Here is a 27,013-nt window from a genome sequence, read left to right as displayed (position 1 = left end):
AGCCCAGCACTGTGAGAACCGGACAGGCCTGAGGACCCCTGAGGGGGTGGAGCTTTAGGCTAATTATCATTCTCATGAATATGAAACCACCAACAGGAGCTAATTGGACAGAGAGTTCATTTTACATCCCCACTGAAAAAGAAATATACAGCTCTGGGAAAAAATAAGAGACCACTTTAATTTCTGAATCAGTTTCTCTGATTTTGCTATTTATAGTTTGAGTAAAATGAACATTGTTAATTTATTCTATAAACTGCGGACAACATTTCTCCCAAATTCCAAATAAAAATATTGTCATTTAGAGCATTTATTTGCAGAAGATGAGAAATGCCTGGAATAACAAACAAGATGTTCTCCTCCACCAGTCTTACACACTGCTTTTGGATAACTTTATGCCACTCTTAGTGCACAAATATAAGAAGTTCAGCATGGTTTGATGGCTGTGATCATCCATCCTTCTCTCTTTTCTTTCTCTCCTCCTTCTTTTTGTCATATGTACTATGTTTTGATCAAGTAACATATTGACTAATGGTTGTTCTATTGTTGTGTAGTAACATGAAAAAAAAAAAAGACTAAACTCCTCAAGATTTTGAGTGTTTTAAAAATAAGCTATAAACCTTTAGTTTTAACTTAATTTTAAGTTGCAAGTTGACTTGCTAAGTTACCTAAAGCTAGCTAGATGCCATTAAGCATAAAGTAAACTATTGCTATGCTGTACCCAAAACACCAAAAAACAATAAACAAATCCTTGTAGAACAACACAATAGTGAGCCAGTGTTAGCTATCTGAGGTGTTTCACTGGAAGCCATTATTATTTTGACACTAACTCACAGACACTGTAAGAACAATCTTACCTTGTTAGTATTGTTAAATTAAACATTGTCTCTATTATTAAACCGCTTAAACCAATCAGTTTGAAGGTTTACTTCCTATAGACCAATGTGATGTAATTTTAAGGTTAAAAAATCTTATAAGAATGACAATTCTTAGTATTGTTCTTAAGAGAAAAGTTAACCCAAAAGGGCCCATGGTGATGTATGTGTCACAAACCTTTTTAAATGTGTATAAAGTTCCTTAAAGCACTCTGTACTTAACTCATGAAGTCTCTGAGTGGCACATACTGAGCATCCTGAGAGCATCACAGGACAGTCTGTGAATGTGTGTTTGTTCATCTGACCTTATTTACTCCTCCTTTTAAAAGTGTATTTTTTTAAAAGTGTTATTATTAAAAGTATTTAAACCATTTTAATGATTTAAACTCTTTAATAAAATGCTTCCACATATCAATATAACCAGTTCTGTACATCTAGAACAACAAAAAAAAAATGTTATGAAATTGTTGTTGTGTTATTTGTGTTACATCAGGATTTTAACCTTAAAGTATTTACAGTCATACCAAATAAATAAATAAATAAGTAAATAAATAAATAAATAATTACATTTAAATAAACAAGAACAAGTTGCTCAATGAACTTCAATTTTACATTTCGGATCAATATTGAGAAACTGTTCTGAGCTTATATGGGGTTTCCCCAATGGTGGAACAAACTACCTTCCACTACCAGATCAGGAGAATCTCTCGCTATCTTTAAGAGACTCCTGAAGACAGAGCTCTTCAAACAGCACTTACTCTCTTAACACCTCTAACACACTAACTACTTCTAACCCCATTTCCTTCTTCCCCTCCTTCACTTCTCTATCCCTTTATTTCCCTTCGACCTCCTTTAAGCCCTGCCCTATCTAAAAATGGTTTCTCTTAATTTCTACTACTTTTGTACTTCATTATTGTAAGTCGCTTTGGACAAAAGCGTCTGCCAAATGTAATGTAATGTAATGGGAGAACCATTCATAACCCTAATTAGCTAGTAAGTGAGACATCTGCCTAACTAGCTATAAGAGCTAGAGACTTCCTGAGTGTTAGACCTGCAATTTCTGTCCGAATTCACAGTTTGTAAAATTGATTCGGTACTGGTAACATTTTTTACTTCTTATGAAATTGTTTTTGCTTTTGTTTATTTTGTTTTCTGACACTTTGTTTTGCACTACTCAGCCACGCCAGATTTCTGAACAATAACAATCTATCTTTGTAATTACAATCTATTTATTGTAATTTTAAGTATCTATAAAGTTAACTACGAGAATAAGCATATCTAATGATAATTTCTTTCTTAACCCTTTTTGACCTGAATTATGTTCCAGTGATAAGTTATGCAAATAAAACAATGCTGCTTTCTGTCTAAAATGCACCAAAAGAAGACTCTAATATTCTAATGTAAAATCTATTTTAAAATGTAATCAAATTAAATATAATATTTCAGTGCTTTTAACATTTGTTTATTTTACATTTGATACTGACCTAAACAGTAAAACCAACCAAGTGTTCTAAATCACATAAAAATAGTAAATAGTAAAAATAAGCTCTTACTTTCTTTGTCTTATTAGCTCAAGTGCTGCCATGCACCAATGTCTGAGTTGATGTTTTTCTCAATGGTGCAATGGTGGGGCTGAGCTACTATGTTGTTTATTTGGTGGTTCTTGATACGACGATATGCATCAAATATATATAATGTCCATTGTAATGGATACAGAGTCTGAAAGGTTTAATACACTTTCTTAAGGCAAGAACTGCTTAGGGTCAGATTCTGCTTAGGCAAAACTGGTCAGTGTAACATTTATTAATTAAATTTTCTAGATGCAAAACTAGAAAATTGGATGTAAAAACTCATTATATTATTTTTTTATGTAGTGCAGAGTACAAGAAATAAGTTTTTATCCCTTTTTAAATTTGTAGTTTTTTCATCTCTGCCCCTTACAATTGAATCTTTTCTTCATTTTTTTTTTTCTTCAATTTTTGCATTTTGGACTATGCCCTCATATTTGTGTTACAAGATACAAAATGGACAAACTCAAAATCGAAAAAAAATAGTTCATTTTTCAATTTATCCTGTTTGTAAAGGGCTGAAATGAAAAATTTTATCATTAAAAAAGGATATAAATGGTCAGTGTGAAGTTTATTAATGTAATTTTCTGAGGCTAAATGCAAAAATAGAAAATTGATATTTCCATCTATTTTTCCAATTTTTTTTTTTTTTTTCATCTCTGCTCCTCACGATCAGAATTTCAGGAAAACATAATTTTTTGCTTATTTTCTGATTTTTCCATTTTTGCATTTTTTTGCATGTTGGATTATAACGTCAGATATGTGTTACAAAACACACAAAAAATATTTTTTCTTGAAATACTGTTTGCAAAAGGCTGAAATGAAAAACTAAATTGGATGAAAATACATTGGATTTTCTCTATACTGAATGGAATATATATATATATATATATATATATATATATATATATATATATATATATATATATATATATATATATATATATATAGGGTTTTATACCCAATTTTCTATTTTCGAATTTAGCTTTGATACAGTCAGAAAATTAAACTGCTAAACGTTACACTGATCAAAACCACCCACTCCTGTTACTGTGGCTCCTGTACTGCTGTGTTCTTCCAGCAGATGGCAGCATTTCTCCAGCTTCTGAAACACATTGATATAAATGCACTTAAATCAGTGATTTTTTTTTTACTTGTAGTGGGTAGTGTGAGCTCCGTCGTTAAGTTTCGGTGTTGTTTCCAGATTAATTCGTGATCGGAGTGAAGCAGAGAGGGCTGAGGGTGGAGTTTGAGGGGCTATGCGGCTGTGGGCGGCAGCGGAAACAGGAAGACGGCGGCGGCAGTATCGGCCCGGTGGGCTCTCACTAAAAACCAGGGGTTTCGTGCATGACGTATTTTTGGGGGCGGAGTTGTGGGAAGGCTGTTGTCGTAAGGGGAGGGACTTGAATAGGGTCAAGGAGCATGCGCAGAGAGGAACCCGCACAATTCAAAAGGCCGGTGTGAATCTGCTGCCGAAAAAAGAAACCGCTGGAGCAAGAAAGGTACAGTATAAGCTTTAAAACACATTGTTTGTGAAATAAAAAATGCACGTAACAAATCCAATTATTAAAATCTAGGAAGAACAGTGTTTATTTATGTTGCTGTGTAATATCTGAGGCTCAATTCCATTTATTTATCAATGTAAAGCTCCAAAACGCCCCAAAGTTAGCTTTGCTGAACAATATTATTGAATGTACAGCAGTGTTGGGGCATCTGAATCTTAAATTACACCTAATTTAGTTCGATTGAGGTGACCATATCTGTTTAGTATCTTGCTTACATACCTGGTTGGTCTGGGGGGATTTCATGTTAGTTTAGTTCAATCTGATTTATATATATATCTGGTATCCAAATACCTGGATGTTGTGGCGGGTGTTTCATGTCAGTGTAGTTTAATCTGATTTATATATATCTGGTATCCAAATACCTGGTTGGTCTGCCGGGTATTTCATGTTAGTTTAGTTTAATCTGATTTATATATATCTGGTATCCAAATACCTGGATGGTCTGGCGGGTATTTCATGTCAGTGCAGTTTAATCTGATTTATATATATATCTGGTATCCAAATACCTGGTTGGTCTGGCGGGTATTTCATGTTAGTTTAGTTTAATCTGATTTATATATATCTGGTATCCAAATACCTGGATGTTGTGGCGGGTATTTCATGTCAGTGTAGTTTAATCTGATTTATATATATATCTGGTATCCAAATACCTGGTTGGTCTGCCGGGTATTTCATGTTAGTTTAGTTTAATCTGATTTATATATATCTGGTGTCCAAATACCTGGATGTTGTGGCGGGTATTTCATGTCAGTGCAGTTTAATCTGATTTATATATATCTGGTATCCAAATACCTGGATGTTTTGGCGGGTGTTTCATGTTAGTGTAGTTTAATCTGATTTATATATATCTGGTATCCAAATACCTGGATGTTGTGGCGGGTATTTCATGTTAGTTTAGTTTAATCTGATTTATATATATCTGGTATCCAAATACCTGGATGTTGTGGCGGGTATTTCATGTCAGTGTAGTTTAATCTGATTTATATATATATCTGGTATCCAAATACCTGGTTGGTCTGCCGGGTATTTCATGTTAGTTTAGTTTAATCTGATTTATATATATCTGGTGTCCAAATACCTGGATGTTGTGGCGGGTATTTCATGTCAGTGCAGTTTAATCTGATTTATATATATCTGGTATCCAAATACCTGGATGTTTTGGCGGGTGTTTCATGTTAGTGTAGTTTAATCTGATTTATATATATCTGGTATCCAAATACCTGGATGTTGTGGCGGGTATTTCATGTTAGTTTAGTTTAATCTGATTTATATACATCTGGTGTCCAAATACCTGGATGTTGTGGCGGGTATTTCATGTTAGTGTAGTTTAATCTGATTTATATATATCTGGTATCCAAATACCTGGATGTTGTGGCGGGTATTTCATGTCAGTGCAGTTTAATCTGATTTATATATATCTGGTATCCAAATACCTGGATGTTTTGGCGGGTGTTTCATGTTAGTGTAGTTTAATCTGATTTATATATATCTGGTATCCAAATACCTGGATGTTGTGGCGGGTATTTCATGTTAGTTTAGTTTAATCTGATTTATATACATCTGGTATCCAAATACCTGGATGTTGTGGCGGGTATTTCATGTTAGTGCAGTTTAATCTGATTTATATATATCTGGTATGCAAATACCTGGATGTTGTGGCGGGTATTTCATGTTAGTTTAGTTTAATCTGATTTATATATATCTGGTATCCAAATACCTGGATGTTGTGGTGGGTATTTCATGTTAGTGCAGTTTAATCTGATTTATATATATCTGGTATGCAAATACCTGGATGTTGTGGCGGGTGTTTCATGTTAGTGTAGTTTAATCTGATTTATTTATATCTGGTATCCAAATACCTGGACGTTGTGGCGGGTATTTCATGTCAGTGCAGTTTAATCTGATTTATATATATCTGGTATCCAAATACCTGGTTGGTCTGGGGGGATTTCATGTCAGTGCAGTTTAATCTGTTTTATATATATCTGGTGTCCAAATACCTGGTTGGTCTGGTGGGTATTTCATGTGCAGGATATGTATCTTATATCATTTTCATGTTCATGCACTCTATAGTGCTAATAACTTTATTCATATACCTCAATAGCCTGTGTTACTATTTGTACTGGTCCTGATATTCATGGTACATTTACTCTGTTAGTTGTAAAATATGTGTATTTTGTTTAAAACTGTGATTTTGTAGTATCTATATAAATCTATATTTATTTACTATGATTTTTCCCCAAATAAGTCATCAATCTTGTTATTGTTGAATTTCTTTGTGATAAATAAATGTATATATTTTTTTTCTAGGTGGCGATCGTGTGAACAGTCAATCATGAAGATCCATCAGAACTTCTTCTGTACTGTCAAGAACACACTCAAGTGCCTTCTTGTCTTTTAGCGAAAAGTTGGTAAAATGTCCATGCAGTTTTTCCTCTTAATTCTGATGCCAGCTCCACCGTAACCGGTAACGCTTTCTTTTACAGTACCCTAAGTTCTAGGTATTAACCAGGTAATAGTGAGGTACAAACTCGGAATTACTAAGTAATTATTTTTGGTAACGAGATGGTAAGTACCAGGAAAGTCTTGCCTAATTACACTGAAATGTCTAGGTATTAACCAGGTAATAGTGAGGTACAAACGCGGAAGTACTAAGTAATTATTTTGGGTAACAAGATGGTAAGTACCAGAAAAGTCTTGCCTAATTACACTGAAATGGAACTAGGTAATAAACAGGTACATGGGTGGTACAAAGTCCAAAGTACTAGGTAATTATGTTGGTTAACAAGATGGTAAGAACCAGACAGTTCAATTTAATTACACTGAAATATCTCACAGGTTCTAGGTAATAACCAGGTAAGTGTGAGGTACTAACCCCAGTAACATGATGATAAGTACCAATATAGTCTCCTTACCCTGATATACCTCACAGGTTCTAGGTAATAACCAGGTAAGTGTGAGGTACTAACCCCAGTAACATGATGATAAGTACCAATACAGTCTCCTTACCCTGAAATATCTCGCATGTTCTAGGTAATAACCAGGTAAGTGTGAGGTACTAACCCCAGTAACATGATGATAAGTACCAATACTGTTCATTTTAATCAGTCTCTATTTATTTGACTGAGAAATCCCTAAAAATGAATTTAAGGTTTATAGAGTGGAATTCTTCACTAGGAAGACAGCACAGGAATGGAATACTTGGCCATATGTTTAAAGACATTAGAGCATGTTACAAGGTTTAAGGGTGAAAAAGTATACCATAAGAATAAAGTGTTGAATATGTGTATTTACCCCCTTTTTAAACATAATTTGTAGAATAAGGTCTTACATGTTAAATATATATATATATATATATATATATATATATATATATATATATATATATATATATATATATATATTTAACTTATATATATAAATTAAAACTGCTTAAAAATCAGGGTTATTAAAACTACCAAATATTGATTTCTGAAATCTTAAAACATTATTATAGTTGTTTCTAAATTAATATTAACTGCTTTTGTTTGCATTATTTGAGATCTGAAAGCACTAAAGCATCTTTTTCATTATTTTGACCATTTCTCATTTTCTGCTCTAAATTACAATATTTTTATTTAGTATTTGGGAGAAATGTTGTCAGTAGTTTATAGAATAAAATAACAGGGTTCATTTTACTCAAACATGTACCTATACATAGTAAGATCAGAGAAATAGAAAATTTGAAGTGGCTTGGAAGGGTCAAGGGGGCGAAGGCAAGCTCCTGCCCGCAAGCTGCTTACCCCAATAAAAGCTGTCCTCAGCTTTCATTGTATATATATAAGTTCAGTAATGCATGCTTGGTTGTGTCAAAAAAGAGATAAATAATAAACAGTAAACAGTTCTGTTTTGTTTTGAAGTTGTATGTTGTTCTTCTTGAAGTGCTTATTTGTTGAACTACATGGTAAGAACTGAGTAAAACCAGAGAAATAAGCTCTGCTCTCTTTTACAGTCCTTTTACTCCTTTATTAAGCAGAAAGTTCTGTTAGTTACACAGTGTTTTATATGGTACTTACAGAAAGTTGTGTCACATTTAAGTAGTTATTATATATAAAATAATAACTACTTAAATGTGACACAACTTTCTGTAAGTACCATGTAATATATATTCTTTTGGGTTTCTGAATGGGTTTTTGTATGTGAAACGTGAAACATCCAGTCCTGTAGGGGGAGCAGTGCCAGGGGGCGGGCGCTAGGCTGTGGCTTAGGTGAGCAACAGGAGATGGGTCTCAGATTCAGCTGAGAACTGGGAACACCGTGTCTTCTCTGTATCCAGGTGGGGAAATATGTGGAACTGTGCAAGTATAAATGTTTCCAAAGCACTATAAGAGGGATATTTGAGTGTATATGTTCGTTAAAAGGTTTTGCTGTGTAATATGAGCCGCTATGGTCTTGTGTGTTGGTGGACGCTCAGCATCGGGGAGCATTCACTCCCGCGGCCCGCGAGCCGCGCGCCTGGCCGGCGCTCTTGCCTCTGCCACTAGCATTAGCCACTGCCCCCGCTAACCGCGCTCCTTACCGGCTCCCCGCTGTTATTCCTCTCGCTCTTTCGGTCGCTAACTTCGCTCTATAACCGTGTTTACGCCTGTAATTATCTCTCGTGTGTTCGCGCTCTAGTTTTAGCTATTTTCGCTCGGTAATTGTGCCCGTGTGTCGCTGTTTCTCAAAGTAGCTCGGGCTAATTTCGCGCCTTCATTCCTATTGTTTCTCTATACATTTACGCTAGCATTAGCAGTCGCTGTTAGTTAAATACATGTTTATTAAAAGTCAAGTCAATTTTATTCTCTTTTTAAGAGCCAGTTTGGCCTTGTTAAAGTAAATATAGAGCCTCTGCCAACCACAATAATGAGTTATTACAGCTAGATAAGCTACAGTTTAAGGTTTCTCTAAGTAATCATGTTTTTATACACTTTGTTCAAGTTTTATACTTTGGTCAATTCTATACACTCTATGCAGATACAAATATTAGAAACTCTGCTTGAAATGAGATTTAAAAGCACTAAGATGTAGTTAGTGTGCTCAGTAAAAGTTAAAGGTGTTTTTGGTATTGTAGTGTGTTAATATGAAAGAAGTTTGAGTATTGGTATATGTATGCATATGTAAATGTATTAATATAGAGTAGTATTTTATATTCATATATATATATATATATATATATATATATATATATATATTTTTTTTTTTTTTTTTTTTTTTTTTTGTGTAGAAACAGTATTAAGAGGGTTTGCTGATTAAAAAGTAAAGGTAATATGTACTGTGATATACAGTGTTTTGTTAACTGAAAAAAAGTAAAAAAAAAAAAGGATTCTCTGTGAATGTATGTAAAATGCAGATGAGATGCAATGTGTATGTGAAACTGCAAAAGAAAGAGAAAAGAGACCAAAGTAAAAGTGGTTTAGTTTGTGTATGTTGTTAAATAAAGAGATTAAGCTGAGAACTCACTGGAAACACCGTCTCACTGTGTCTTCTCTGTATCCTGTATTCAGCTGATCTAGGCCCTGCTCACCCGGGGTCGCAAACTGTTATAGCCTAACCCACGCCTGGGGAGTGTAACAGTTAGTGTTTTTACATGGTACTTACAGTAGGATGTTCTACAGAGGGTTATTTGTTGAACTACACGGTAAGAACTGAGTAAAACCAGAGAAATAAGCTCTGCTTTCTTTTACAGTCCTTTTACTCCTTTATTAAGCAGAAAGTTCTGTTAGTTACACAGTGTTTTATATGGTACTTACAGTAGGATGTTCTACAGAGGGTTATTTGTTGAACTACATGGTAAGAACTGAGTAAAACCAGAGAAATAAGCTCTGCTTTCTTTTACAGTCCTTTTACTCCTTTATTAAGCAGAAAGTTCTGTTAGTTACACAGTGTTTTACATGGTACTTACAGAAGGATGTTCTACAGAGGGTTATTTGTTGAACTACACGGTAAGAACTGAGTAAAACCAGAGAAATAAGCTCTGCTTTCTTTTACAGTCCTTTTACTCCTTTATTAAGCAGAAAGTTCTGTTAGTTACACAGTGTTTTATATGGTACTTACAGTAGGATGTTCTACAGAGGGTTATTTGTTGAACTACATGGTAAGAACTGAGTAAAACCAGAAAAATAAGCTCTGCTTTCTTTTACAGTCCATTTACTCCTTTATTAAGCAGAAAGTTCTGTTAGTTACACAGTGTTTTACATGGTACGTACAGAAGGATGTTCTACAGAGGGTTATTTGTTGAACTACACGGTAAGAACTGAGTAAAACCAGAGAAATAAGCTCTGCTTTCTTTTACAGTCCTTTTACTCCTTTATTAAGCAGAAAGTTCTGTTAGTTACACAGTGTTTTATATGGTACTTACAGAAGGATGTTCTACAGAGGGTTATTTGTTGAACTAAATGGTAAGAACTCAGAGAAATAAGCTATTTCTTCTCTGTTATCAGGTATTGACCTTTTATTTTTAAATCAAATAAATAGAGACTGATTAAAATGAACAGTATTGGTACTTATCATCATGTTACTGGGGTTAGTACCTCACACTTACCTGGTTATTACCTAGAACCTGTGAGACATTTCAGTGTAATTAAATTGAACTGGCCTTGTTCTTACCATCTTGTTAACCAACATAATTACCTAGTACTTTAGAGTTTGTACCACCCATGTACCTGTTTATTACCTAGTTCCATTTCAGTGTAATTAGGCAAGACTGTCCTGGTGCTTACCATCTTGTTACCCAAAATAATTACTTAGTACTTCCGAGTTTGTACCTCACTATTACCTGGTTAATACCTAGACATTTCAGTGTAATTAGGCAAGACTTTCCTGGTACTTACCATCTCGTTACCCAAAATAATTACTTAGTACTTCCGAGTTTGTACCTCACTATTACCTGGTTAATACCTAGACATTTCAGTGTAATTAGGCAAGACTTTCCTGGTACTTACCATCTTGTTACCAAAAATAATGACTTAGTACTTCCGCGTTTGTACCTCACTATTACCTGGTTAATACCTAGATATTTCAGTGTAATTAGGCAAGACTTTCCTGGTACTTACCATCTCGTTACCAAAAATAATTACTTAGTACTTCAGAGTTTGTACCTCACTATTACCTGGTTAATACCTAGAACTTAGGGTACTGTAAAAGAAAGCGTTACCCAGTAACCGAATACTAGTCTTTATTGCAAGTGAAAAACTTGCTGCATCGTAAACCTTAGACTGCAATGTACAGGGCCATCTCACAAAGTTACTATTTCAGTAATTCAGTTAAAAATGTGAAACTCGTATATTATAAAGATATATTACACACAAAGTGATCTATATTTTAAGCGTGTGAAATGAAAACCTAAAAATCAGTGAATCAGAAAATTAGAATATTATATAAGACCAATTGGTACTTTCTGCAGTGTGGGAAGTGTGCCAAGTCCTGCTGGAAAATGAAATCTGCATCTCCATAAAAGTTCCCTCAGCAGAGGGAAGCATGAAGTGCTGTAAGATTTTGGGGGGAAACAAAACTGCACTGACTTTAGACTTGATAATAAAACACAGTGGATCAACACCAGCAGATGACATGACTCTCCAAACCATCACTGATCATCAGTAAATTTTACATTTTATTTGGAAATCAAGGGAGAGGAGTCTGGAGGAAGAGTGGAGAGACACACAGTCCAAGCTGCTTGATGTCTAGTGTGAAGTTTCCACAATCAGTGATGGTTTGGAGAGACATGTCTGTCATCTGCTGGTGTTGATCAACTGTGTTTTATTATCAAGTCTAAAGTCAGTGCAGTTTTGTTTTCCCACAAAATATTACAACACTTCATGCTTCCCTCTGCTGAGGGAACTTTTATGAAGATGAAGATTTCATTTTCCAGCAGGACTTGGCACACTGCCCACACTGCAGAAAGTACCAATTGGTTTTAAATAATATTCTAATTTTCTGATACACTGATTTTTGGGTTTTCATTGGCTGTAAGCTTCATAATCATCAACAATAAAATAAATAAATGCTTAAAATAGATCACTCTGTGTTTAATACATCTATATAATATATGAGTTTCACATTTTTAACCGAATTACTAAAATAAAGTAACTTTTCAAAGATATTACAATTTTTTGAGGTGGCCCTGTACACTCTATAGTTAACTTCAAGTAATAATTTTTGTACACAGTACTTTTGATGTTTGATAGTGCACATGTAAAATGTTTAAAATAAAGTGTCTTTTTCTTTTAACTGGATGAATAAAGTGACTATTTTTGCATAAGAGGTTGATTATCGTTGGTTAATATTTATATTGTCTAATATAGTAGAAAATAATGCAACATTCAATTTGAGACCACATTAGCCAAAATGTATTTTTTTTTTTTATTGGATATACTTTCATTGTTTTATATAATTATTTTTTCATGCATTAACTCTTTACACTGGGACTACAGTTATCCTGAGTCGGAACATAGTTTGCCTCTGTGTCAGATGTATGGGATTTAATACAATCTAGATATAAGGCAGGAAAACAATGTTAACAATAAAAGTATGTTTATGAGCATATTGTTTCTAAACTCAAATAGCAAATCTATTAAATTCTGAAGTATACAAAAAGAGAACATTATATTGACCTAAATGTAGTTTCGTTGCGGAACATATTTTCCAGCTTTTTCTATCTAAAAAGGGCACAAAGTTCATTTACATTCTTTAGTCTCAGCAAGTGAGGGTTAGCATGTGCTGTGTCAAAGTAAATAGTTGAATTGGCAAACTGTAATTGATGGAAACTATAAAAGGTATTGTCTTTAAAAAAATAAACAACCTCAGGTGACAAAGTCTACAATAAAGTTATAACATACATTTTTAAGGTGAAAAAGAAGTCTGATTTAGAGTTGTTGGAAAACAGTGGTAGCAATGACATTTAAAAGCAGGGTCAGCGGATGAGTTAGTTGGTAGGGGCTGTCTTATATCTTGCACAAAGGGCAAAGGAACTCCTCCTCTTCAGGTGAGTTTCCGACACATGAATGGTGGAACCACTTGTTGCATCAGTCACAGGCAATCTAAAAAATCAAGCAATAATTAAAACAATTAATAACATGTCAGATTTTAAATGTATGTTTTCTGACCTTATTTTTGCATTTAAAATCTGTGACAACCAAATAACTCAAAATATATACAGAAACCAAAATTATCTTCATTTGTACCCATTTAGAAGCAGTAGCAGTGTCCACAGAATCCTGTGTAGTGGCTTCCCCACAGAGTCTGCAGACATCAGACAAATCTTCTTCAAAACAAAACATTTTTGCACACTTCAAATATAAAGTTCTTACTAATTACTTGTAAGAGTAACATGACTGTACCTGATTCCTGTAGACGTTTTACTGCAATCTCCTTTCTTGAGTTCTTTGACTGCATCTTCTGTGCTTGAAAAATGGAAATTCTGATCTTCCAGCATGCCTTCTGCAAACTAAAAACCATAAAGTGGTTAAGAAACCTATTTCTTTAAATTGGTATGGGGGGCATACTTATATTTTTAGATTATCAAACAAACTTTAATATCAGACAAAGCTAACCTAAACAAAGACAAATAGTTTTTAAATTATGACCTCGATCAGTATAAAAAAAAAGGTTACAAAGTAATTTCTGAGGGTTTGGAAATTTAGCAAACTACAGTGAATTATTCACAAATCAAACATGGAACAGTGGTGAACCATCGACAGAGTGACCAGTTGACACAACTTATTCCAAAAGGGCATGGACAACTCATCAACTTTTGCGTAAACATGCTAAATCTATGGTCATGGCAAAAAATGTTGCTGTCCTTTCTCTTTGAAAACGTAAAAATCACACAACTAAACTCTTACCACACAGTGAAAGACGTCATAGTTGCCCGATTATGGCTCTCCAGAACAGTGTCAAGATCATATTGGTTTGACACAAATCCCGATAAGTGGGTATTGCTCATTGTGAGGAACGTAAACAAAATAATAATAAAAAATAAATAAAATTGAAACGTGATGTAAAATATTATATACAAACTCTCTAATTCACATTCCAAAAAACACCAACACCTGAAAGAGGCAATGATCAAAACCAAAGGCTTTGTATATCACCATGCAGATGGTAGTCATCATGACTCAAACATGTGTTGGGGTTGTGTCGTGTTGTTATAGAAAGTTGTGACACTGATGTGAAACATCAGAAAATGTGGGTCTATAAAGTATTAAAAAGATTTAACTCTTACCCAAATCAACACCACTTTGTTCGGCCATTAAGGAAATGCTTAATTTTAGGGAATAAATAAAAATGAATAGAAAACATATACACAATATTTTATAATAGATATAATATATTACAAAATAGTACACAAACAAATTAACATCATATCAGTTAATACCAATGCAGGTATTTGGATACCAGATATATATAAATCAGATTAAACTACACTAACATGAAATACCCGCCAGACCAACCAGGTATTTGGATACCAGATATATATAAATCAGATTAAACTACACTGACATGAAATACCCGCCACAACATCCAGGTATTTGGATACCAGATATATATAAATCAGATTAAACTAAACTAACATGAAATACCCGGCAGACCAACCAGGTATTTGGATACCAGATATATATATAAATCAGATTAAACTACACTGACATGAAATACCCGCCACAACATCCAGGTATTTGGATACCAGATATATATAAATCAGATTAAACTAAACTAACATGAAATACCCGGCAGACCAACCAGGTATTTGGATACCAGATATATATATAAATCAGATTAAACTGCACTGACATGAAATACCCGCCACAACATCCAGGTATTTGGATACCAGATATATATATAAATCAGATTAAACTACACTGACATAAAATCCCCCCAGACCAACCAGGTATGTAAGCAAGATACTAAACAGATATGGTCACCTCAATCGAACTAAATTAGGTGTAATTTAAGATTCAGATGCCCCAACACTGCTGTACATTCAATAATATTGTTCAGCAAAGCTAACTTTGGGGCGTTTTGGAGCTTTACATTGATAAATAAATGGAATTGAGCCTCAGATATTACACAGCAACATAAATAAACACTGTTCTTCCTAGATTTTAATAATTGGATTTGTTACGTGCATTTTTTATTTCACAAACAATGTGTTTTAAAGCTTATACTGTACCTTTCTTGCTCCAGCGGTTTCTTTTTTCGGCAGCAGATTCACACCGGCCTTTTGAATTGTGCGGGTTCCTCTCTGCGCATGCTCCTTGACCCTATTCAAGTCCCTCCCCTTACGACAACAGCCTTCCCACAACTCTGCCCCCAAAAATACGTCATGCACAAAACCCCTGGTTTTTAGTGAGAGCCATCGGCGGTGCTGCTGGTGAGAGAGGGAGCCGCTGTGGCGCGGTTTTAATGCGGCGGTGAGGAGTAGTTAATAGCGTTACGGAGAACAGCGAGGAGATAAAAGCTACCAGTTTAACGGAGAACGATGCCGTCTTCATGTTCACAGCGTCGCCTGTTTATTGAGCAGCTGGTCTGTTGATGCGGAGCGGGTGGGTATAGCTGGGTTAGGGTAACTTAACGGTCTCCTCTCGCTAGTCGCTCGCAGCTAATTTGGACATCTCCCAGCCGACACGGTCAGCTGTGTTTAAACTGCGATTCTGCTGCCGGGAAACCGGGATTTCTTTCTCCCCGTTCTTCTCCGTGTCTCTCCGCACACTCTCACACACGTTTAAAAAGATCTGCGGGGACGTCTGATAACACACACACAGGCGAATTTTCCCGGGATTAGAGGATAGGAGAGGTGAACTCCGCTGGCTGGAGAATGACAGGCAAATCTGTGAAAGATGTTGACCGCTATCAGGCTGTCCTCACCTCCCTGCTCGCCCTGGAGGAGAACAAGTTCTGTGCCGACTGCCGAGCTAAAGGTGAGTAAAAACCGGTTTATATAAACACAGGAGACAAATAAACCCGTCCATTAACCTCCTGACGAGGTGTTTCCCTTCCCACACCTGTCACTGTGCATATCAGACGGACTCAATCAAATGTAGCTAACCTAGGCCTTTCTAGGTAACTTAGGTTGACAAGTTGCTTGGTGGAGTAACGTTACCCAGAGCTGTTGAAGGAAACGTTAACGTTAAATGTGGGCGATATAGCAAATATATACAATAACGATATTGTACGATAATAATAAAAACTGTTTTACTGGTGTTTGAGTTTTAGCTTGCTGGACTAAATCCAGTCAGTACTTATTATAGATTCACTGGTGTTAAGCATATGCAGAATATCTGACCTAGTTAGGTTAGTTAATTAGCAAGGTTAGCTAAATTGAGACTAAACCTAACTAACGTTACAGTGTCTGGATAACTGTGCTAAGCTAAATCCACTCAGGACTGACTATTGGGGATACACTGGTGTTCAAACATTTGAACACATTTGCACAATATAAAAAGTGAGACTAAACCTAACTGGCTTATTATTGGAGATACACTGGTGTCTAAAGATTTTGCAGAATATATAAGCTAGTTAACTAAATTGAGACTAAACCCTAGCCTACAGTACCTGGATAACTGTGCTAAAGCTAAATCCACTCAGGACTATTGGGAATACACTGGAGTGTAAACATTTGACGTATACACGTTTGCAAAATATTAAAATACACTGCTGTTCAAACATTTGAACACATTTGCAAACATATAAAAATTGAGACTAAACCTAACTTGTTAATTATTAGGAATAAGCTTGTGTCTAAACATATGTAAAATATAGAAATTAAGACTAAACCTATGTGTATTACTGTGCTAAGCTAAATCCAGTCATTACTTATTATGGGGAAAACACCTTTAGTCTTAAATTAAGACTAAACCTACAGTACCTGGATACCTGTGCTAAGCTAAATCCAGTCTATTGATAATACACTGGTGTTCAAACATTTTAACTTTTTTGCAAAATTAAAAAATTGAGACGGAACCTAACTAATTTATTATTAACACCTGTATATCGGTGGTAGACTAAACCTGAACCTAACAGGTGTTATTTTGGGGATACACTATTTGGAAAAAATATATAAAAATTTAGTTGGAATCTAACTAACTGATTTATTATTGGGGAAACACGGGTATCTTAACATTTGTAAAATATAGAAATTGGGACTAAATCTATGTGTAAACCTGTGCTAAGCTAAATCTAGTCGTTACTTTTTATGGGGGAGCACACCTGGGTACTGGTGTTTGACTAAATCTGAACCTAACTGGTGTTTTATATGGGATAAACTGTAAAAAATACACTTTGTAAAAAATAGAAATTGAGACTAAACCTATGTGTGTAACTGTCTAAGCTTAATCCAGTCAGAGCTTATTATTGGGGATACACTGGTGTATAAACAGTTGTGAAATTTATAGAAATTGAGACTAAACTTTACTTGATACTCGTGTTTGACTAAATCCAGTCATGACTTATAATAAGGAATACACTGGTGTAGCTATGAACTTTGTATACACATAAAAAAAAATGAGACTAAACCCAACTGGTTTATTATTTGGGCTACACTGGTGTCTAAACATTTGTAAAATATAGATATTGAGAGCAGACCTAACTTGCATGTATAACTGTGCTAAACGTAATCCAGTCAGGACTACCCAGATAACATCACATGGAAATGGTATTTGGTAAATGGTATTTTATTTTGTGTTAGGCTTTCAAATGCAGTGAAATTTATGTAATTCAGGGTGGCACACTGGCACTACATTGGCTTGGAGTTGTGGGTTCAATGCTTGCTTTTTGTCTTTGTTTCGAGTTTCTTGTTTTGTCCTCATATTAGCTAGGGGTTAATACTACCTCAAAAAACACCAGCTATGCTAAATTGCCAATAGGTGTGTGTGTCTGTGTTAACCTGTGGTGGACAGGTCCATGATACCCTTTCCAGAGGGTATTCTGGCCTGGCGCTCATTGATTTCATGTAGTTTTCTGACTCACCAAAGCCCTAACTGATAATAAGCGGCAAATAGGTGATGGAACAAATGCAGGTGTTTTTGTGGAAGTAGCCTAGCATTTTGCACTTCTGGATATGTCATGTTGACTATATGTCCTGTTCTCATTGTTCATACCGTTATTATTAATTCTAAAATCACCCTGCAGCCCAATAACATGACATATGGTAAAATACATCATTGTCCTTTTTCTTCTTAGGTTTGTATTGCTCATCTTTAAATATCTATTTTATCAGGTCCGCTCTGCATCCAACAATATCCCAACAGTCCTTCTAATTTGTGAATTCAGCTACTTTAAGGTACACCCGTTGCTGATGCAGGTGCTCGATTGTGCACACACAGTTTGTTATTATCTCTATAGAAATGCAATGCCAACAGAACAGGACGTTCAGGAGCAGCCTCACATGATCTTAAGGTCACCATACTCAATGCCAAGTGACGGTAAAGAGGTAAAAATCCAGTTTGAAATTGTGTTCTGGATTAATAGAGCTCATACCAGTACCTTTGGGATAGGTTGGGGTAGGTGATCCAGAACTAATCCTTCATCATCAGTATCTGACCTTTCTAGTGTCATTGAGGCTATATGCAACCAAAGTCTTACAACCATGTTGAAAACATTGAATATAAAGACAATCTCTGTATGAAGCAAATGACAATAGAAAAACTATCAAGTGTGCCCTAGAATGGAAAACTATTTATGTTGGCATAGTTGAAAAAAAGGGTTTGGCACAGATTGTGATCATCTACTATTAACAAATCTGTAAACTGATCCAATTCCAGAACTCCAAATCAAAACTGCTTTTACTGCTTTATGTCTTAAAATGAAACATGCTTTACTTTTTAGAATGAATCACATTAATAATGCTGGGGAAGCCTGGCTGAGTTCCAGCTGGGACAGTCTGTGAATCCCTCTAACTACAAATCTGCACAATGGAGCTCAATGTGAGAACACAATCAGAAGTGCTGCATTTATTGTGCAAAAAACGTCATTATTTTGAATGTGATTTCTTAAGCTTTTGGACTCTTTCTGCTGCTGCACTTTTGGTGGTGTATAAATGGGATCTCGAACGGTTTAGCTGTTAGCTCTACTGTATTGCTATGCTTGTACTGTATTGCTGTGTTTATACTCATTGTTTGGGCTGATAGAAACTCGATAGCAGTATCCGGATAGTGGTGTTTTAAGTCTTTACTTTGGTTTCTGGACAAGGCTGTAATCCATAACCCCTGAGTATGATTGAATAGGCTGACAGGTTTGGCTACATTGACTGCATGTTTTATAAATATATGCATATTTTGCCTAAAAACAGACGCTACGAAACACATATGATCAATATTTCCATCTCTAGTATTGTATAAGCCCATCAAAAATGTAAATAAACAGCTTGTTTGAATCCAGAACTAAATGATATGCTTGTAAAACTGCTTTGGTCACTTGGTCAATGCTACACCAGAGAACAAATTAAAACACTTTATTATTCTCAGCTATGATCAGTTAAGATATGCGCAAAGCTGCATTGCAGTTTCTGCATTGCATTGTGCTTCCTCTGTCTTTCACAGACCACATCCTGTTTGTCTACAGAAGAAGCATGGTGCTGTTGTGGTAATGTGTGTGTTTTGTTGTTGTAACACCATAGCCTAGAGGAAAGAAAACAAAACAAAAACTAACAGCTGCATATTGTATATTGTAACATGCTATAAATAATAAAATATGTTTTATTATTATTAATTATAGAAATATGTTTTACTACATGCTGTTGACTAAACTGATCTGTGTATTAGTTTATGCACTGAAAGTGACAGTATTTTAGTCAGCTGCTGAATATCAGTTTAAGTTATAACTGCTGGAGTGTCATTGGCCTGTCAATCTGCTTACTCAGCTCACTTTCTGGCCAGACTGAGTAAAGTCCATTGTTGGCCTGGAGGCCAGGTGTGTGTTTTTGTTTGTGTGTGTGTTGTGTGTATGTGTGTTGTTTTTGTGTGTGTGTGTGTTTGTGTTTCTGTGTGTGTGTGTTTTTTGTGTGTGTGTGTGTGTGTTTTTTGTGTGTTTTGTGTGTGTTTTTGTGTGTGTGTGTGTTTTTGTGTGTGTGTGTGTTTTTGTGTGTGTGTGTGTTTTTGTGTGTGTGTGTGTGTGTTTTTGTGTGTGTGTTTTTGTGTGTGTGTTTTTGTGTGTTTTTGTGTGTTTTTGTGTGTTTTTGTGTGTGTGTGCAGCCCGTGTCCTTAACAAGTCCTTGTCCCTTGTGTACAATGACGGCAGGCCTGTAGCTGAGAGTGCCAAGTGCCAGCACAGTTAAGCAACTGGCTGTAGTTGGAGAACAATGTTGTAATACCAGGCTGACTCTCAGCAAGTTTCTGCAAAAACTTCTGCAATGATGTCAGAATTCAGTGGGTTTCATTGTGAGGTTGAGGGAAAATAATAACTTATGATTGACAATGCATGCTTATGATTATTTGAACACTTATTAAACATATACAGCTATTGGTCATTAGCCTATGTTCAAACTGCCTTGACCAAATATAATTTTTTGCATATCTAGATTGTATACAGGTTGTTTTTCTTCTGAACTGCTAGAAACTCAAGATACTACAAGATATTGGGGAAAGAAAACTCCTAGTGCAATGTATATTCTCCTGTGGTGTAGGGATGTGCCATATCATGATGTACGCAATATTATCTCCAACATTTTAAAATATTGTGAACAATAATATACCCTGAAATATCATGCCATATCACCCACCCCTAATTATCATATAAGGGTACTACTTTTTGCTGTTTTTAGCAAAAGAGAAATTCACACTGCTCTCATTTCCCATTATATAAATACTAGAGGCAGATTATATCTGTATTGTATCTGTCCAGTATCATAAAAATATAGGGATTTTCACTAGATTTTACCAGAAGTCGACTCAACATGTCATGATACTAATAATGCACAGTGTATTTAAAATGGATATAAAAAATAAACCATATTGAACATGTATGTAATGTTTGGTATGTATATATATATATATATATCATGGAAATAAGAGTAGTGAGAATTTTCCTTTTGTATCAAGCAGCAAAATAGTAAAAAAAAATCATTTTACATTACACAAGACATTGCAAATGCACACACATTGCTATAAATGTTTTAAAATATGCTTACAACCAGATTTGAACAGATATTCCTAGCCATTCAAAGTGTTTTTTGTGCCGCTTACAACAAAACAAACAACCTCATCAAATCCAGAATGACGAAAGTGTGCGGGTTCCAAGAAGGACACCAAAGGTTAATTACTGACCGCAGCCTCGTTACCACGACAACCCTTGCAGATACATTTGTGATGTCCAAACATACAAATCCAGTCTGATCACTTGCAGATAACCGTGCGGACAATTATCTCAACAGATCTGATTTGAGAAACCAATCAAATTTGCCTGCAGTCTAAATATGTTTATTATTTGATGATTTATTGATTGAAGAGCCACATATTTTGTCAATACTAAGCCACTAAACTAATCCCTGTATTGTATTAATTTTAGTAATTGTACAAAGTAGTGTAGATGCATAGTAGTGAATCAGAATCAAATCACTGATTTATTAAATCGGTGATAATACCCAGCCCTATTACAAAGTTTACTTAAAAAAATTCTGGATACCAATGTCTGAAATTCCCATATAAGGGCCATAAACAAACAATATATTGTATAGCTCTTATCCCAGACTTCCACAGACTGCAGCAAGCCTTCAGAATTGAATACAGGCCCTGAAACCAAAGAACACCAACATCCAAGAGAACACTGGATTGATGCCATCTATTTGAAAATACATGCTTTTTTTTGCAGCTCCGTGTCTTCTAACGCCATTACTTTGGGACATGGTCTGTTCAAAGGATTAAAGCAGTAAGAACTGTGGATTACACTGTGTGGGCAGGAAAGGTTAATTAGTCATTTATGTGCAAAATGCAAACTTTGAAGTTCTGCGTAGGTATAAAGGAAGCTCCTGACAATACATGCTGAGTGAAAAACCTGCATTTGAATGTTGGTATCGATTTGTATGTCCAGTTGTATGATACATACTCTCTACAACACATAGAAACATTAGATGTTGACCTCAAGACAAGATCCATCCTTGCTAGCCCTATTTGTATGCAGATGAAAGAAGTGAGCTGTGCAGTAGTATCATTCTTTGCATTTCACTGCTGGCAGTGTTACTAAAGTATCACTCCACTGTTAAACCTGATTAGCAAGTCATGCTGCGAGGTGTTATGTTATGCTGTGAGAGGGAGATGCCATTCATTTCTTCCTTTCTGTACCCCACACTTTTTTTTAGACCAGTTCTTTTGCATATAAGATACAGTGAGGGGGAACTACAGTCGTATGGGTGTATTCTGTTGTCACTATGGTTGGGCAGAATAATAATAGTACCATTTACTGCAGTGTCAAAAAAAATATGTCTGTTTCTCCATATGAGGACAGTTTTTAAAAATGTCTACAAATGTCTATCAAGTACACAGCTGAAATATAAGATTTAAGGTGGCCACAGTTTATGGGCACGATGGGCATGGTTATGGCATGCACAGAATACGGATAGGGAAAAACACAGATCTACCATAGTTAAGAGTTGAGCAATACATTGCTGAGATAGGACAAATCAACATATTCTGCTAAACTCAGAACAGTGGAAAACATAAAATATGAGGATTTAACTTAAAACGCAGTGATTTGAACCAATTAGAAGTCAATTTATTCACCAAAAATTGTCCTGTTTTGACCAATTTTGCTCAGCTGAGCTTTCCAAAAGGCCCATTTAGGCCATTTAACTGTGACACTGTTGTTTTATTGAATTAGAATAATGGAGAAACCGTTTCATTGAATTAGAATAATTTTTATCATAATTACAATCATCACTTTCTCAGTATTTTGTGGCTGCCCCCTTGGCTTGTATGACTGCCTGAAGTCTCCGCGGCATCGATTTGACCAGCTTGTCGCAAGTTTCCGCACTCACAGCTTCCCAGGCAGTGGCGATGTTCTGCTTCAGTTGGTCCAGCGTAGTAGGCTTTCTGTCGCGAATTTTCCGCTTGACGATGGCCCAAAGGTTTTCAATGACATTGAGGTCAGGCGAGTTGGCCGGCCATGCCAAAACTTCAAGCTGTTTTTTAGTGAACCAATCTTTGGTCGACTTTGCCGCATGAGCCGGTGCAAGATCCTGTTGAAATATGAAGTCTTCTTCGCCGAACTGTTCCTCAACAGTCGGAATCAGGAACGTTTCCAGAACATCTTGATATACGGCAGCATTGACAGTCTTCTTGAGGAAGCAGAGTTTCCCTACACCTCGAGCGGACATGCATCCCCAGACCATAACGCTCTGGGGAAACTTGACGGATCTTTTCACGCACTCGTGGTTGTAGGTTTCGCCACCACGACGCCAGACACGAGGACCTTGGTCACCGAAGGAGATGCAGAAGCGTGATTCGTCACTGAAGACCACTTTCTGCCAGTCTTCAGCAGTCCACTCGCTGTGTTCTTTGGCCCACTTCAGCCGTTTCTCCATTTGTTTCTTGTTCAGCATCGGTTTTACTGCTGGAACGCGAGATTTGAAGCCGAGTTCGCGCAGACGACGGTAAGTGGTTGATCTGGAGACGTCAGCGCCGGTCTGCTTGTTCCACAAGTCGGTGAGCTCGGAAGTGGACTTGAACCGGTTGCTGACTGCGATCTTTCTCAGCTGCTTGTTGTCGCGAGCAGAAGTTTTTCGGACGCTGGAACAGTTGGTGCGCTTGCTGCAGTTTTTCTTGAGAGCTTTGCAGACGGAAAACTGGCTGATGCCGAGCTGCTCAGTAATTTTAGTTTGGGTCAAGCCTTGTTGGCGAAGGGCTTGAATTTGAGCCACTATTCCGGTTGAGGTCGCGCTGCTTACCCATGATTGATTTTACAACTTAGAAATTCTACTCAACCCTGACTTAATACTGCACAGTGAACACTCTTCACAGAAAACAAAAATTCGAGCATTTATTCTAATTCAATGAAACGGTTTCTCCATTATTCTAATTCAATAAAACAACAGAGTCACAGTTAAATGGCCTAAATGGGCCTTTTGGAAAGCTCAGCTGAGCAGATTTTTTTCCAGGTAACGAGTTCTGTGATTAGTCTAACGAGTAGGACAGGTGCGGTGAACACCTGATTTGCTTTCTGCACAAAAAATGCATTCAAAGAATTTCATGATTGCACTATTTCAAATTATTCTAATTCGTTGACCAGCACCTGTATGTGTCCTAAGTGGGCATTCATAAATATTAAGCAGGCCCAATAATGTGTTGTTTTCCTCCTGGAAGTTTGAGATGGTTGTCACCCAGGTCTGAGAAACAGGAAGGGGCTGTGAGAACAGAGTTGAGTCAAAATATGTCTCCAGTGTGGGCAGCAACTGTATAAAATGTCATTTAGCCAAACAGTGAAACCATATAAGATGTATTTTTAAAGTAGACTGGCAGTTATTACTTTATTTTCTATATATTGTAGTTTAAAAACGCCCAAAAGTAAACCTAAAACCTGAAAGAAAGGTTTGGATGCCCTGCATTGTTAGTATCTTTTGTATTTAGCTTTGTCTCAAGTTTTGTTAAGGAGAGAGTCTGCTTTTCTTAATGTTTTCTTAATTTTCCACCACTGTTAACTGCCATTTCTTTGTAAGATTAATAACTGATTGTGTTGTCAAACAGACCAAATCCAAACCAAGGCTCATCAATTTTTAGACCTCAGCAAAGGTGCCCAGAAGTTTTTGTAAAGTGTTTTTCTCAGCATTTTCCATCTCAGTTGATTCTTTTTTTAAAATGCTGCTGTTGATCTTTTATGCCTCTCCGTTTCCTTAATTCTCAGCAGTGGGTAGTGTGTGAACACACGCACATACATATACAGTGGAAGTGAAAGAGACATGGTGAAAGAGGAAGTGGTTTTGCAGCTGACCTTTCCTGCCAGAACACCTCAGCACGGATGCTCATTTGCATGCTCTTGTTCCATGGTTGTCATGGAGATCTCACCCTGCAGACTGAGGAGTGAGCAGAGGATGTAATGAGGATGAAGATGGGGAGTGGACTGTCCTGCTGTGAGCCCCTCACTGCTCGTCCTCTATGAGTAAGGCAAACGCAGCATTGCAGTGCAAGGATGGGCATGGTTACTCATCTTAGTCTTATTTTGTCTTCTACTTGATCAGATTTGGTTTTCCATCCTTTTAGGATTGTTTCATCTATAATGCAGGGTTACTTTACCAAAATATTATGTATAATATTATAAATATCAAGATTTGTAGGCGCCTGTAAATAAAGATGGAATGTGTACAGCATATTGAGGGGATACTTGAGCATAAGGCTTTGTGTTAATCAGATATAGGCATTAAAACTGCACTGCAAATAAGCTCTCGATTATATGACGCTATATGTCAAAATATTTATGAACATACAGTCCTATGAATGGATTTAGCTACTTCAGGTTGCTCCTACTGCTTACACAGATGCTTGTACAGCTTGTCTAGTCAGTGTAGAGAATTATTGCCAATAAAAGAGAATAGGACTCTCTGGAGCAGATAAACATGAACCTTTTGGCTCCATGCCTAATGCCAGTTGTGGCCAGATAGAGGGGCATAAAGCCCTCCAGCACTGAGCTGTGGAGCAGTGGAATTGTATTCTTTAGAACGATGGCACTCCATCAAATACTATTGGAAACAGTTGAGGGAATTGAGGATAAGGGGGGTGGTGATCATCCAGCATCCTAACCTTGCTTATTCTCCTGCCCTGCCCCAGGTCCTCACAGCAGTAGCAAAGAGTGAATCAGCATGGGTCCCAATACTTTTAACTGTATGGTGGTGTATGAATATATTCATTGGACACACAGGTTAAAACTTGATTGATTGACTAGTTTTGTAGTGAGAAAGTGATTTATTGTGTGATTAAGACTAATATACAGAATCGGCTATAATATTAAAAACTGGCACTGGGGAATAAGGTGAATAACCTTATCCCATTTCATCCCTTGGCCCTACATCTCACCCCTACTACTTTGTATTGCATGTGCACACTAAGGGTTAGGGGTGTCCCAGTTCTTGTTAGGCTGGAAAGGTAGGGGGACGGGATAGGGCTTGTTAGCCCTTCATATGGAGATTTTCCAAAGGCACACTTCAAATGAAGGGGTATGAGGATCACTGGTAAAATGGCAGCACAAGTGACCAAAGAAACCCAAATGTAAGACAAATGTAAGTATTTTCCTTGTTAAAAGTGATTATTAGCACCATTCTACCATAGTCTGATGTGTAGTTTCAATGTGTTCTGGCCGAATTCTTTATAACAAGCATAAAAAAGAACACTAGTAGTTTGTCTCAGTAGCTATCTAGCTGACTTTCCTGTTCCACTTTAAATGGTGCAATAGACGGCAGGAGCTGGGGCATTTAAGTCAGAATGGAAAATGAAAATGAAATAAAAGCTAATCAAAGCTAATTTTAGCTTGCCTTCACAGAGGAATTAAGGGATGGACAATAATAATTGATTAATTTCTGCACCACCTGCCGCCTTTCTGAAGATGAACTATGCCCAGAAGTTAACCAGCAGCAGCTAGGTTACTGAACTTTAGTGCTCCTGATGATATATTGGGTTCTTAAAGGGTTGTCCCAATTCTTAGTGGGAAGATTTCACCCCTTCCCCTTGTAACTCTGTTCCAAGGGGAAGGGTTACACTCGAAAAGAAGGGGTAGGGGTAAGTGTTAGGGTCAAGGGGTGAAATGGGATTGGGCCAAAAGCATCTCCAAAACCCCATGTCTTATGGGGTTTCCAGTGAGCTGGGGTCAGTACCGAGCAAAAGTGGCCCAAGGAAGGTAGCTTAAGGCTCACTAAGTGAAGAGGGGATGAGCTACTTGTACACAAACTAATGCAAAGTTGGTTTTATTTTGTAGGGGTAGGAATATTTATGTTGATTTTGCGATATGCCATATCTCGACAGGTTAGAACGGTTTTAGGCGTGAGGTTTTAACGTTGTGGCTAATGTTAATATCCTTTATA

General features: G+C 36.4%; 1 protein-coding gene and 1 long non-coding RNA gene across 2 annotated transcripts in view; one reads left to right on the top strand and one right to left on the bottom strand.

The window, feature by feature from the left end:
* The first annotated feature begins 3,641 nt into the window (after positions 1-3,641).
* The window catches only part of smap2 (small ArfGAP2), a 35,669-nt gene continuing 12,297 nt past the window's right edge, over positions 3,642-27,013 (top strand). The window contains exons 1-2 of the mRNA XM_049475324.1: positions 3,642-3,743; positions 15,374-15,938. Coding sequence (XP_049331281.1) covers positions 15,836-15,938 — 103 coding nt within the window. The 5' untranslated portion in view covers positions 3,642-3,743; positions 15,374-15,835. The remainder of the gene's footprint in view (positions 3,744-15,373; positions 15,939-27,013) is intronic.
* On the bottom strand, positions 12,845-15,313 carry LOC111189474 (uncharacterized). Its single transcript, XR_007438069.1, has 4 exons — positions 15,191-15,313; positions 13,362-13,468; positions 13,206-13,285; positions 12,845-13,061 (listed from the first exon to the last, which is right to left on the bottom strand). It is a non-coding gene; the product is annotated as an uncharacterized LOC111189474 (long non-coding RNA).

This window comes from Astyanax mexicanus, chromosome 3, assembly GCF_023375975.1.
Source record: "Astyanax mexicanus isolate ESR-SI-001 chromosome 3, AstMex3_surface, whole genome shotgun sequence".
NCBI lineage: Eukaryota > Metazoa > Chordata > Actinopteri > Characiformes > Acestrorhamphidae > Astyanax > Astyanax mexicanus.
The sequence above is the reverse complement of the archived record's forward strand: the minus strand, read 5'-3'. Positions and strand labels throughout refer to the sequence as shown.